The following is a 13947-nucleotide window of genomic DNA, read 5'->3' as shown; positions in this document are numbered from 1 at the left end:
TAATGCATTAAGATTAAGCTATATCAAGCAGTAAAATAAGTGGAAATTCAATAACTGAATGAAAAACAATAAAATAAAATAAAATAAAATTGCTGTATACCTTATCTACCCTCGAAGGGTGCATTAAGGGTTTCCTTTAGGTACTAATAAACAGGAGTAAATTCTGTTCATTCTATGTGAAATTTCGTTTCCAAAAACACCTCTCTGAAATAAGTCATGTAATGAACTTACTGTGTAATTACCTTGTAACTACAATAATGACAACAATGTGAAAGTTTCTTCCAAGTCAAAAATTCTTGTTACATTTTTTTTCCGATGGTCCACCTTAGGCATTCTACTTACCATAAGTACCTTTGCAACTACATGTCAACTAACTCTCAGAGGATGAGTAGATTGTTAGTAGACTGTTAGGTTAGGGTCAGGTGTTAAGGTTTGGATTAGTAGAATAAGTTGACGTAGTTAAAAAGTTGCTTATAGTCAGTAGAATGTCTGTTAGGGGAGCATCAAAATAAAGCGTTAGCAAATTTGTATGTGTTCAAATACTGTGTTTTCAAGCTTCATTTGTCTCCAAACAGTGAAAAATCAGGCCAGATGGATCATACAGTTTATCAGGGAAATGGAAAAAGTGTACAGAGCAACTGGGGACAAAAACTTTAATGTAATAATTATAGACTACAACAGCTCTGACATGGATATTGAGAAAAGACTCAAAAAGGCAAAATTACCAAGGTAAAACACATTGTTTAAAACTTTTTTTGTACATATGAGTGTGTTTTTCAGTGCCCATATCAATGGCTAATTGTGTCAACATTCACACTTCAAATATACAGTTACAAGTTTAAGAGGATGGCGGGTAATTTTCAAAGAACAGGTGGCCTTCAAGCTGGAATAGATCTTGTTGAAGTAGGTAACCTAATTTTAACAATCAAAGCTCTTCATGTTTCCGATGTCAAGCTACTTTTATTGGAAGAATGAATGGAAAGTTCATTTTGGTCCTTCCTCCTCAGGATGAGCACAGTATTTTGTTCCTGTGTGATCTGCACCTCTACTATCCTGTGAATATAATAAACAGTATACGAAAACACTGTATTGAGGGAAAGATGGTTTATGCTCCAGTGGTGTTGAGGTTGGATTGTGATGCTTCACCAAGAGTCCCAAATGGTACCGGTACTCTTTAAAGTGGCTCTTATGCCAAACCAAAACCTAAGATTATCTAAAACATTAACACTATACTTTTCCTGCTTTGCTGGCAAATCTTCTAACAATGCTACTGTACTCTTTATTTGTTTTTCAATATGACATTGTTTGAGTAAGCTCAAATATCTCTGCTCTTCCATAGGTCTTTGGGAGGTTGCTGGTTATGGTTTGATGGGAATCTACAAGTCAGACATGGACCGTATTGGTGGCATGAACACCATAGAATTCACAGACACATGGGGGGGTGAAGACTGGGAGTTATTAGACAGGTAATGAAAGCCTATTGTCTTTGAAATTATCAAAACATTCCTAGTGTTTCGTTGATTACACCTGTGCACTCAGTAATATTTCGCTAATTGAACGAGTTTGTCAGTTAAAGAAATTATAGAACTTTTGATATATATTATTTCAGTGATGAACAACCACATGAGATGAATAATCAGTCTTCCAGGAAAAGCTGTTTTATTCTACAAGGAGTTGGCACCACCATTTTGAAATCACATGACTAACCATGTCATACAATTGCTTGTTACTAGTATTTCTACTATTTCTAATATAATAATAATAATAATAATAATAATATGTTTACTTTATATAAACAGATTTAAACAGTGCTCAAGGCACGTTACAAAGCACAAACAAAAGTACTGAAACAAGCAAACAAGTGTATAACAAAAACAAACAATGCAAATACTAAATACACAAGTGTCAATAACATGCAAAAACTTCTTGACTATCGTAGTATACGACTGTGAGACTGATGTGTGTGTACTGAAAAACAAGAAACAACAAAACAAACAACAAACAGCTTCACTAGGAAGCTAATAAACTAAACAGGCAATAAACATCCATCCATGCCATAGGTGTTACTGCGACAAAAACATTTTTTGTTTTAAATTACTGAGTGCACCTATAATTTAAAAATAAATAAATAAATAGATAGATAAATATTATCCTAAAATATATCTTTAAACCTCTTATTTTTCTCTTTTAGAATCTTAGGCAATGGGTTAGAGGTGGAACGACTCCACCTGAGAAATTTTTTCCACCATTTCCACTCCAAACGTGGAATGTGGGTAAACAATAATCCAGGATAAATACGAATGATTCTTTTTTTATCCAAAACCAGTTAAGCGCAAACCTCGTCCCACAGCCGGTATCATTGGTAAACTCAATCATGCAGTCACCTGTCAATAAATGCTCAGACTTCATGGATTCAACTCAGAGCTCAGAAAAATCATGGATTAATCGATCAAGACCAAAAGTATAATGCTATATCAGGATGTGGAACCAATGCATACTAGAAGTGTATTTTAGAGGTTAGTATTTGTTTCCGCATTATGTAGGCATTGAGCAATGTGATTGACATGACAAGGAAATCTTTAGAACTGGTTTTGGGTGGGATTTGTGCTGATTTTGGGGAGGGGAATGCACACATACAGTAGCTCTGATGGCATGTTTTACAAGCAGAATGGGACTTTTAAATGAAGTTGTAAGTTTACTTTGAGTTTCAATGTTTTATACTGTTTTATAATCTATTGATTTAATATAATACAATTTTGTGTACATTTTGGGATAAAATGTTTTGGTTTGTGTATTATATCTGTAGGTTTAAGTTTTTTGTATTTGATCAATTGTTTAACATATAAGTTTGACATGGATAGACATGAATAAGTTTACTGAACTAAAGATATTTAAAGTGAAGGCCCTAAGTTAGACATGATTAAGTTTACTAACATTTACACAGAGCAAGTTTTTCCAGTCCACTGTGCTTTCAATGTGAACCCGCTAGCAGGGACGCGGGAAGTGGGGGTGCTGGGGGTGCTGCAGCACCCCCTGTTTTCACAGAATTGTAAATGCAATGCATATGTTAGTTCATTAAAATGTATTCATTTTTAGCATTTAGTCATTTATTTGTAATAAACACTTTAAGTGGGCTATTTAAAAATTGTTATATATGTTAAATTATGTTTTTAAAACATAAGCGCAGAGTGTAGGTGTGTGTGTGTGTGTGTCGAAAGAATTTGTCCGCAGCTGCAAAAAAACAAAACAAAACAAAAAAACAGTCAAAAACCCCACTGTTAGTGTTTTGTAAGGAACAGGCAAATATGTAAAATATAGCAGGAGACATTTTAATTGTTTACTAATAAAACAGTTTTTTTTTTTTATGTCAGTGTGGGCTATAGCCACGAAGTTGACGAATCGCGATCTTCGCAGCGCCAGAGAGAAATGCACATTTCATACGAATTAGGCCTACATAAGCAGCGCAGTCTGTTTTCTTTCGTTTTGAATTGTTCTGCTTAAAAGTAGACATTTCAAGCTATCTATGTCTCAGGTCTGTGATGCGATAGGCTACCTTATAGGCCTACGCTGAGTTTCGGTTCATTATGAGACGAGCTCCAGGTTCGCCAGCGCCTCCGTGTCCTGATAATCTATTTTCTAATAGCCTTCTTATTTATTAAAACCAGACAATTTTTTTGATGAAACATCGATTAAAATTAAGATACAATTAATACAAAACGAAATTAAATTTAAAGACAGGCTTTGTGCTTTCAGTTTGAGGTCTCTGTGAAAGTTTTAAAACATTCGTTTAGTGCCGCTTTAGAGCGCTCACGTCCGTAGCTGAGAACTGTCTGTAACATGTTTTTTTCTTTTTTTTTGTGAAATAAATTTCTAAAAAAATGCGACTTAGTCCAGTGCGACTTAAGCTATAGGCCTATATGTTTTTTCTTCCTCGTGACGCATTTTTTGACTGATATGCGACTCTGGAGCGACTTATAAAATAGGCTACGGTAAGTTATTTATTATTTTTGTGCAAATGTCCCATACAGTCCCATCCTTTAAGGATTAATTTATGTCCCGTTGACCGGTCCATTGCGTTACGAATAAAAGCAGAATCAATAAAGTAAAAAATGTGATGTGCCAACCCGATCTCACGGGAAAACGTACAAATTTTACAAAGTGGCTAATTCGTACGAATTCATACGACCTCACTCGTACGAATTAGTACGATTTTTGCAAAATCGTACATATTTTACGAATTGGCCAATTCGTATGAATTCATACGAATGACCTACCCCTGACCCCGCCCCTAAACCTACCCATCACGTGGGTTTAGACAAATCGTACAAATTCGTACGAGTGAGGTCGTACGAATTCGTACGAATTAGCCATCTTTTTATCATTCGTACGAATTCGTACGAATTGGTCGTGAGATAGCGTTGGATGTGCAGTCAGGTTTAAGTGTGTGCTATTTGAACAAGTGTTCTCACTGATACGTTTGTTGTGATACGCGGAGATTTGACGAGTTTTATAGTCTTGATATTGTTTCTCATTCAAAAGTGGTGACAGCTTGTTTATTCAGCTTGGTATGCACACTCAGAAGTTTTTTATTTATTTATTTATTTTTTATGTTTAGCTACTGGCCAAGTTTTTAAAGGAAGTCTTCTGCTCACAATGGCTGCATTTATTTGATTAAAAATACAATAAAAACAGTAACATTTTTATTACTGTCCAAAATGACAGGTTTAATGGTAATTCAGGCAAACAGACTATCATGTAGCAACACACACTAACCAAGATGGTGAACAGACAAGGAGTGACTGAAAAGGAAGAAATTATATAGGAACACAAACTAGGTAACGAGCAACACAGCTGAACAGAATTAACTCATAATGAGGTGATCATGGTAACTAAGAAATGGTGGGAATACAAACAAAGGCATGTGACGTGAAAATAAACTGAATGTCCATGATAACTGAAATAGAACAGAACAGACTGTGACAATTACAACTTAAAATAACTGCTTTCTATTTAATATTTTTCTAAATGTAAGTTATTCCTGTGATGATTCTTCAATAAATATGTCTTTACTGTCACTTTAATGCATCCTTACTGCAATGACCCCAAATTGTTGAATAGTAGTGTATATTTAATGTATGAAGACCCACAGTCTTTGTCTCTTGTGCCTTTGAGTTCACCGTGTGCTTCAATGTTCTTCAAGGGTAAGTGAGATTAGTTGCGATGAACAAATAGTCTAAAAATATAGTGTGAACCACTTTAGATGGTGCCAACTTTAGTCGCTACCCTCTCAACTTACTACTGAAGAATTTTAGTATCCAGTCGCAATTTAGTTACTTTAGCTCTAGCATTTAGTTTCTTTAGCTCTAGCATTAGTCAATCAGCCAATAACAAGTATTTTATTTCCATGTCTTATGCAAAAGACAAACTGCATTATATTTTTATCTCAGTGGCAATAACATGCAAACATGGACAATGCACACCTGTAAAGAAAAACAAGAAGTCAAGTCACATTTAGCACTTTATACAATACAGATTGTTTCAAAGCAGCTTTACAGTGAAAAACAGGACGATAATGATCAATGATGTGAACAGAATTCAAATCTGACAATTGTGGCGTTGTGTCAATAGCAAAAATGAAAATGACCCAAAAATGAAAATACCGAAGATGAACAAAAGTCTCACGGGTTTGGAACAACATGAGGGTGAGTAATTACTGACAGAATGTTTGGGTGAACTAACCCTTTAAACTGAATCTTTCATTGATCCAGATTGTCAGCAAACATACTTTAAATGTTCATCACTATTTGATACATGGGTTGGGTTAAAGACCCAAGAAGTGTCTGTTGTCAACACATTTTGTTTTGTCATTGTTTGTTTTTAGCATAAACCACGTCTGAAATTCCAGTGTTGCTATGGTGTCAGTGACCCATGTAGGTGACAACAGGAAAGCTTTCTTGTCCTGCATGCTTTAGGTTCCCAATGACGTGTGCACTTTTTAATGTTCATCTCTTCAAGGTTGAGTCAGATTAGATATGGGGTACAACAGAACTAAAAATACAGCATGAACTGTGCTGTACTGAAACAATAGGCCAGCTTGACCTCTTTATTTACTGCTGTCACCATGGAAGATGGCCCGTCGCCTAACCTGCTAGCTTAGCTGGTGTTATCAGCTTCACCATAGTGAAATATCATATTTAAGTCAGAAAGTAAGAATGGATAATGAATCATATCATATTGTAACTGACTGAACAAAACACATAATTATTTGTCATCTTTAAGCACCAGTTGTGTATCATTAATCATGGAGAAATACATTGAAGAGTACATCTAAAAAGTGTAAAGAAAGATGTTTTACTGTTCAAATAATAGTTACATTACATATTCCATTGTGTTTGCATTTCCATACATTTTAATGCTATTAAAAAATCTTGAACCTTTAGCAAAATTAGTTGAATACTGTGAATACTAAATTAATGGGGGGAAACGAGTTTAAGCCAATTCTGCAACTTTTATTGCCAAATTAAGACTTCAATGTGGCACACAAAAACACACATATATCCCAGTGTAACTTATACTGAGCTGTTATATATATATATATATATATATATATATATATATATATATATATATATATATATATATATATATATATATATATATTTATTTATTTATATATTTATTTATTTATATTTATATTCATCATGCATGCATTCATAATGAATGAAATTATGGCAGACTATAAAGAATATAGGATGCAGACAATAGGTCTCAAAAACACCAGAATATACAAAGGCATATTTCATGTCTCTATCAACTCTTTAGAGAAGGGATGTCAATCATATTTTTAATGGAAAATCATATTTTTAAAGCTTGCCCCATGTCATTGAATTGAATATAGCCATGTAAGCAGTCTTCTAAATTCTACTTTTCTGTTACACAGAAATAAGACCATAATTCGGGTTTGGATCAACATAACACAGTAAGCAATAGCTGTCATTTCACCATCTCAGTATAGACCAACTATAGACCCGATATAGTCCAGCTATGAGTAACCCACTTCTAGCCAAAATAACCTTGAATTTGGTATTTGGCCAAAATAACTTGCGATATGTATGATATTCCATCATATAAGCAAAGTCAACAGAGGTGTGTGGTTTAATTTCTTTGACATGTTTAATGTGTAGCCTGTGCATCTATTCTTGTGATATGGTTAGACCTCTATTACATTTTCACTGACATCCCAAATTCTGCCTTGTTTTAGCCGAGACTCTAGGGCTGTGTTTGGGCGGCTATTAGACATCTTTTAAGCATCAAACATCTTCTTTCTTCCCTCCATGCCAGACATGGCTTCCACATTCTTACGCCAGTCACCTACTTCACTGGTCAAGACCTATTTGACAGAAAGAAGCATTGGATTTTAATGGTAAAATTTGAAATGGTTAAATTCATGGCATTCAATATTTCCATAATGTGGAGATGAATTTAAGTATCTGTTACGACTGAGACTTTTTACAACAACAATAAAAAAGATTGAAATAAAAATACAATAATTTGGACTCTAGAAAACACAACATCAAAAAACATGTAAACAACATGACATTTGCTTAAAATCTAAAGTTATTCGTATTAGATAATTTTGGTATATGTTTTATGTTTATCGCCTTACCTTTTCTTGCTTTATATCCTCCTTCTTGACCGACTTCAGATTTGCACGGAGGTCCATGGAGCCTTTGTGTTTGGAGCCCAGCAAAGCCCTCATCATCTCATCAGCAGAGACACGCACCTTCCTCAGGGCGGGTTTCTTGAACTTCCCACCTAGATCCTGAACTTTCAGCTTAAGTTCATTGATCTAATCAAGGGAATACAAAATTTCCATTAACAAGGAGGCATAATACCTAGAGAATACTATCCCTTAGAACTCTGATTCCTCTCAATGGCAGTTCGTTGGTTGGTACACCCTCAGAAGTATGTAACCCACTGTCTGGACTTGTGATCACTTTTGTTTGTTTTTGTTTTCTTGCTCTATTTGGTGATTGTACGGCATCAGCAATTGGTATTCACACTATATCTGCTCTCACTCTGCGCTTCCTTGGATCTAAAGTGTTTATTGACCTTCACTGTCAGTCTCGCTTCTGTCCTGTAGGTCTTGACAGTCCTGTCAATTTTGTTAGTCTTTCATACTGTGTCTGGTCAGTCTGGTTTGATTCTCTGCTTTGTTCAAGTGTGCGTTTCTCAAAAGCATTGTCAGCCAATTACTGTAACAAGTTCCATTGTAAGCAACATATTTTAGGCCGAGCGTTGATAAATGGGACGGTCTAGCCTACAGAGGGCTGCTCTTGTCTAGCCTCTGTGACAGCTGCCATTGATGGGCAACAGTAACGTTTGTACTGGACTTTAAAAAGTTATATTCAACTGTCTGAAAGCAAAACTGGGTTCACAACCGGTCTAAATATGTTCCCCTTGGTCCATTTATGTACATAATAAAAAGTATAAACTATTTGTAATATTCTATCTTAGTAAGATATGCCATATGTTTTTGTGACATTTGTATGGTTAGATATTGCAGTATGTTAAAACCCAATACAGAGTATAAGTATTTACTTACAGTACATTGAGAAGTGTAATATGGGATTTCCTACCTAAAAAATCCTATCATCACCAGTACACAGTGGATGGGCCATGAATGATCCATCTGTTGTATCTTTCATAGCCCGGGAAACGAAGGACATTGGTAACACTTTACAATAAGGTTCATTAGTTAACATTAGTTAATGTATTAACTAACATGAACTAACAATGAGCAATACATTTGTTACAGTATTTATTCATCTTTGTTCATGTTGGTTAATAAAAATACAGCTGTTCATTGTTTGTTCATGTTAGTTCACAGAGCATTAACTAATGTTAACAAATACAGTCTTTGATTTTAATAACGTATTAGTAAATGTTGAAATTAATATTAACTTAAATTAATACATGCTGAAGAAGTATTGTTCATTCTTAGTTCATGTTACTAATGTTAACTAATGAACCTTATTGTAAAGTGTTACCGACGCATTTCGAGGCCGCATTTGAAGGAGCCTTTGAATTGGGACAGCCTTCGTCATGCCGGTATGACGCATTCAGTCTTTGAATGCAGCCTTCGAAGGATGCAGCCTCTGAATTGGGACACAGCTTATATCTTTCATTCCATATACAAATTTCATTCTACCTTATATCTTGTCAAGAGAATGAAAACGACATTTTTGAACACTATGCATGTGTGAATATGCTCTAGACTAGTTACTCTAAGGGAAACCTGGAGTATGTGGAGTATGAAATAAGAGGGAACAAGCAAAAGAATCAAACATCTATAAATAGAGCAAAACAACAGAGGACAAAAAAGGTAGTCCTCAGATGCCATGTTCACTTGCGTGATGATGGCATTAATGACAGTTCTATATTGTTGAACCAACGTGATTTGTACAACATATGTGCAAACAAGGATTCTGCAGGTTTGGAAACTATAAATGAGAAATGCACCCCTAGTTCCTGATTCTGACTGTTTCCTGGTTATTGACCCCTGCCTGTCACTGACTTTGATCCTGATTCACCCTCGGATTCTCTATCTGCTGTTTGTTCCAGGACTCCACGGACTGTTGATTAGTTTCCATTCAACATCACTCAGCTCTTGGCTCCAGGAGAAGACCCACCCTAAGTAAACATACCTGAACCAGTTAATCAAGGTCTTCATCTCACTAGAAAATTCCAAGTAAGTGTGTTGGAGCTTGCTTGAGACCCCTGCTGTACTGAATATACAAGAATGCTAGTAAAGCTTCCAGACTTAGGGGTAGCCAATCCTGCTTTTGGAGGATTGACATCATGCAAACTTTAGCTCCAACCTGCTCAAATAAACCTGCTTGAAAATATCTTGTCGAGGTCCTAAATACATTGATTAGCTGTTTCAGGTGTTTCTAATTAGGGTTGGAGCTAAACTGCAGGAAAGTGGCCTTCCAGGAGCAGGATGGACACCCCCGTTCCGCCTTTATGTTGTTTTAGTTTGGTTATTTAAGAAATTCATAATAAATAATAATAAAGCAAGATACCCTGTTGAAATATGTGAGATGTGTGGTTTATTTAAACTGCAAAGGTGAAGTATAAATTAAAATGATTGTGACAGATGTGAAGGGGGAGGAGAATTTATCCGTGCGTCACGTTTAGTCGATAAAACTCTTCCTCAAAGGATACACCCGTGTATCCTCGCTCATGACTCCTCTGGAAGCTTCCTCACTCCTCGATCATCGCCTCCTCGCGGTACAATTAGCGAACTGAGAAGTCCTTCAAGATGGCTGAGCTCGATTGGTTTCCGGGTCATAGGATGAGGACGGAGGAGCGAGGAAACGAGGAGGGATATTGAGAAGCACCCCAAGTAATCGCTTACTTATTAACTTCTTTCGATAGCTGATACAACTGTGGTTTTGGACTATATACTGACACCACTTGGTGTGGATGCAGAAACATGCACACGAAAGTGATTTATACGTAAGGTGGGTTAGCTAAATAAATAATTATTATTATTCTAATCTAAAAATAGCAGCATCATGAGGGGATGACCAGCCTTACATAAAATAAAAAAGTTTTGTCTAGGATACTGATATGTCTATACCAGTTGTCTATAATCCATTTTTCCTGGAGGACCACAGAAGTGTTTAGCACCTACTTATAGCACTCTAACACAATGTTTCCCAACCCTATTTCTGGAGATACCCCAAAAGTACACTTTTTTTAATGTTTCCCTTATCTGACACATCCATTTTAGGTCTTAGAGTTTCTGCTAATGAACTGTTGAGTTGATTTAGGTGTGTTTGATTTAGAAGAGTTTGAAAATGTGTAAAGTAAATGTGCCTCCATGAACAGAGTTTGGAAATACTGCTTTAATACACAATCCTGAACGTTTATAGCTCTCAAAGACTTTGATTAGCTGGTTCAGGTTTGTTTAATTAGAGATAAACTGTGCAGGTCTGCAGACCTCCTTGGAGATCTCTGGTCTGTAGAGAATAGTCAGGGGTGGGTAACTCTGGCCCTCAGGGTCCACTATCTTCATAAGTTCCCCTGATTTTAGTAATCCTCAAGACCTTGTTAAGCTGGTTCTGGTGTGTTTGATCTGGGTTGGAGTTAAACTCTGCATTACGGAAGACCTTGAAGACCAGAGTCCAGCCAACATCTCATGTTGGGGCCAATGTAGGCACGATATGGGCTTGAGGTATGGGCCTCAAATGTGTTTGTGATTCCGTGTTGGTCCTATCGTTTTTTTTTTATTATTATTATTTTTTATATAAGTAGGCTACTGTATTTTATTTATTTTTTCTAAACTGTTTTAATTATTCTTATTTCTTTTTCTTATTTTAATTTCTTCTATGTAAAGCACTTTGAATTGCCATTGTGTATGAAATGTGCTATATAAATAAACTTGCCTTGCCTTGCCTATCTGGGACCATATGGACTTTTTCAGATAGGGCTGGCATGGAACCCATGGACAAATCCATTTGGGGCCAATACCTCAAACCAATATCGTGCCTACATTGGCCTCACCATGAAATGTAGACTGGGAGTTGCCCACCCCGGGTATATACCGAATATATCTTATTTGTTGGTTTAGACTTACATCTTTGTTGTGCTTGATAACTTTATCCTCATAGCCGTACCTCTCCTCATCTACTACATCGATTTTTTTGTAGAGCTGCTTACACAGATTCTGAAGATGAATATAAAACATTAGTAAATACAACTGGTTTAAGAAATATTGAATGAAGCTAAACAGCATGTTTTGTCTTCAACTGACTCTGACTGAATGTATCACCTGTAACTCCTCCAGAGAGAGTCCAGATAACTGCAAAGGAGGGTGTTTTTCTGTGAGGTAGCGATTTTTCTCTTCATCCCTGTCCTGTTTCTCGTTTTCCAAATCCTCCATTGCTCTGTTAAGAAGCATTATCTGATTGAAGATGGAAGGAGGAGCTTTAATAACAATTTCACAACAAAGTAGGAAATAAGTTATGAAAATAAATCTAACCTTTAGAGAAAGTTTCCTTGATGCTGAAATCTTTGACTTCGGCTGTTAAAAAAGGTAAGGGAAATTAGGTATTGGTAGAACATTGATAAAATATTGATTGGCATGGCATGATTTTTTTAAATAATCAAGACGTACTTTGATGTCCATTTTTGGATTTCCAGGCCTTCGTATCTGCTATATGACAATATAAATTAAGCAACATAGTTCATATTTGAAAGCAAGCATATTGATTTGATATTTATGTAAATACTAAAAGCAATATATAACATTTATGTAAATATGGAAAATAGTATGGAAAACAAATGCTTACCTGCCTGCCGTTCCGTATCGTTTGTTAAGAAACAAAAAAGGGAAACAATCATCAGTATGCATTTAGTAAAGCATTTTGAGTAATCAAACTGTTTGACTGAAGTAATTCGAAACATTTATTGATCACTAAATAATGCACTTTTAGTGGCTTGTTCAATTTCTCAAGCACATGTGTACTGACAAATTAAGCTTATCATAATTTTTCTTTCATTTTTTTTTTCATAATTTTGTGTAAGGCTTGTGGTCACAAAATATCCATGTATATCTTTTTCCTTGTCAATATTGGAGGAAATCTTTGATAGGACCTCTGAAATATTCACTAAAATGAAAAATAAATGTGACTGGTAGCACCAGTATCACATACTTTACATGAAAAAGAATAAAATTCTTTACGTTAACATGCTAAATAATGAATATCCTTTGGGGAAAAAAAGACTTGTACTTACTCGCCCATTTTGACGTCTTGCTGAACAACTAAAAAAGAAATTCAAGAGATTTCAGATGAAACTTACAAAATAAGGAAAACAATAAACTGAAAATGTTCTCAAGACAAAGTCAACTCTTTAAAGTAAGCATGGATGCTGTACCTGGTATCTATCTGGTTGATGGCCACAGACAGAAGGCAGAACAACAGGGTGTTGAGACAAAGGGATTTTATAGTCCAGCCGCCACTGGCTGGCAGATATAGTTTCTGTCGCCAGGAATGCCTTGGCAGTGCTCTAGAAATGAAATTTCACCAACTGCAAAGCTGTAACAATACAGCAATACATAAGAATACATGATGACTTTTCTTTGAACTGGAATTGAGTTCATAAACCCACACACAATCAAACACAATATTGACTCCATTGATATTCATCATCCAGACACTGATATACCCTCTTAAAATAGTTCCTGATGGGTCGTGACCCAAAAATGGATCGCAGGTCTGTTCTCTGTGAACAGCAGGGCAAGCAATGTTAAATGCAAATGATAAACTGTAACACTATATGTTTATTTTTGACTTTAGTCAAAAATAGTTTTCTATATAATTTGATGCCTTCCCATATAAAATTTCTGTTATAAAAAGACAGTGAGTTCAATCAAACTCAGATCCATCTATCATTTGTTAATGTGCCTAATAGTAAATCAGTATGTAGTGCAGTGTTTTTGGTAAAAAAAATTAAAAAAATTGCCTTTGCATTTATGGTAATATTTTCCTTTTGTAAAATAATAGAGCAGTTTTGATACCGTGTGAATGTCACATTCTAAGTTGGTTTTCTCTTATTTAGTATTGATGTTTTTGGTTTTGTCTTCTTGTTCTAGTTTGATTGTCATTGCTAATTGGTTCTGTTCGGTCTGTTCCGTAACCTTGGTTCCCTATCGTCCGGTCACTACGACGTACGTCGTCTGGTGACGGACGAATAGGAATCTCGCTAGAGAGGCCAATCTACTTCGAGTGAAACTAAAACAAGCCAATACACATTGGCGTGCAATAATTTGCATTAGCTGTGCAGCCTCGCAGCGTGGGTATTTAACGAGCAGCTGGTGCAATTGCACTTCAGTTTTCTGCTTCGGAGCCAAGCACTTCGATGCGTCTAGTCAAGTCA

At 35.8% G+C, this 13947-nt stretch overlaps 2 protein-coding genes across 5 annotated transcripts in view; one reads left to right on the top strand and one right to left on the bottom strand.

Moving 5' to 3' along the window:
- b4galnt3a (beta-1,4-N-acetyl-galactosaminyl transferase 3a) overlaps positions 1-2594 on the top strand; it is a 29388-nt gene extending 26794 nt beyond the window's left edge. For all 3 annotated transcript variants that reach the window (XM_082167390.1, XM_082167391.1, XM_082167389.1), the window contains 5 exons: positions 576-729; positions 831-903; positions 1008-1161; positions 1340-1466; positions 2192-2594. In XM_082167390.1, the coding sequence (XP_082023516.1) occupies positions 576-729; positions 831-903; positions 1008-1161; positions 1340-1466; positions 2192-2294 (611 nt within the window). In that variant the 3' untranslated portion in view covers positions 2295-2594. The remainder of the gene's footprint in view (positions 1-575; positions 730-830; positions 904-1007; positions 1162-1339; positions 1467-2191) is intronic.
- A 4058-nt stretch (positions 2595-6652) lies between these two features.
- On the bottom strand, positions 6653-13030 carry tnni1d (troponin I, skeletal, slow d). Of its 2 annotated transcripts, none has more exons than XM_082167458.1 (8): positions 12946-13030; positions 12801-12832; positions 12185-12223; positions 12050-12091; positions 11840-11971; positions 11645-11734; positions 7667-7849; positions 6653-7390 (listed from the first exon to the last, which is right to left on the bottom strand). In XM_082167458.1, the coding sequence occupies exons 3-8, from the start codon at positions 12194-12196 to the stop codon at positions 7304-7306; spliced, it is 546 nt and encodes a 181-aa protein (XP_082023584.1). In that variant the 5' UTR covers positions 12197-12223; positions 12801-12832; positions 12946-13030; the 3' UTR covers positions 6653-7303. The 2 variants fall into 2 exon arrangements, with proteins under 2 accessions (XP_082023584.1, XP_082023585.1); XM_082167459.1 differs by having other exon boundaries at positions 12185-12220; positions 12946-13003.
- Between the last annotated feature and the right edge of the window lie 917 nt (positions 13031-13947).

Source organism: Leuciscus leuciscus (assembly GCF_965113295.1).
Source record: "Leuciscus leuciscus genome assembly, chromosome: 4".
Taxonomy (NCBI): Eukaryota; Metazoa; Chordata; class Actinopteri; order Cypriniformes; family Leuciscidae; genus Leuciscus; species Leuciscus leuciscus.
The sequence above is the reverse complement of the archived record's forward strand: the minus strand, read 5'-3'. Positions and strand labels throughout refer to the sequence as shown.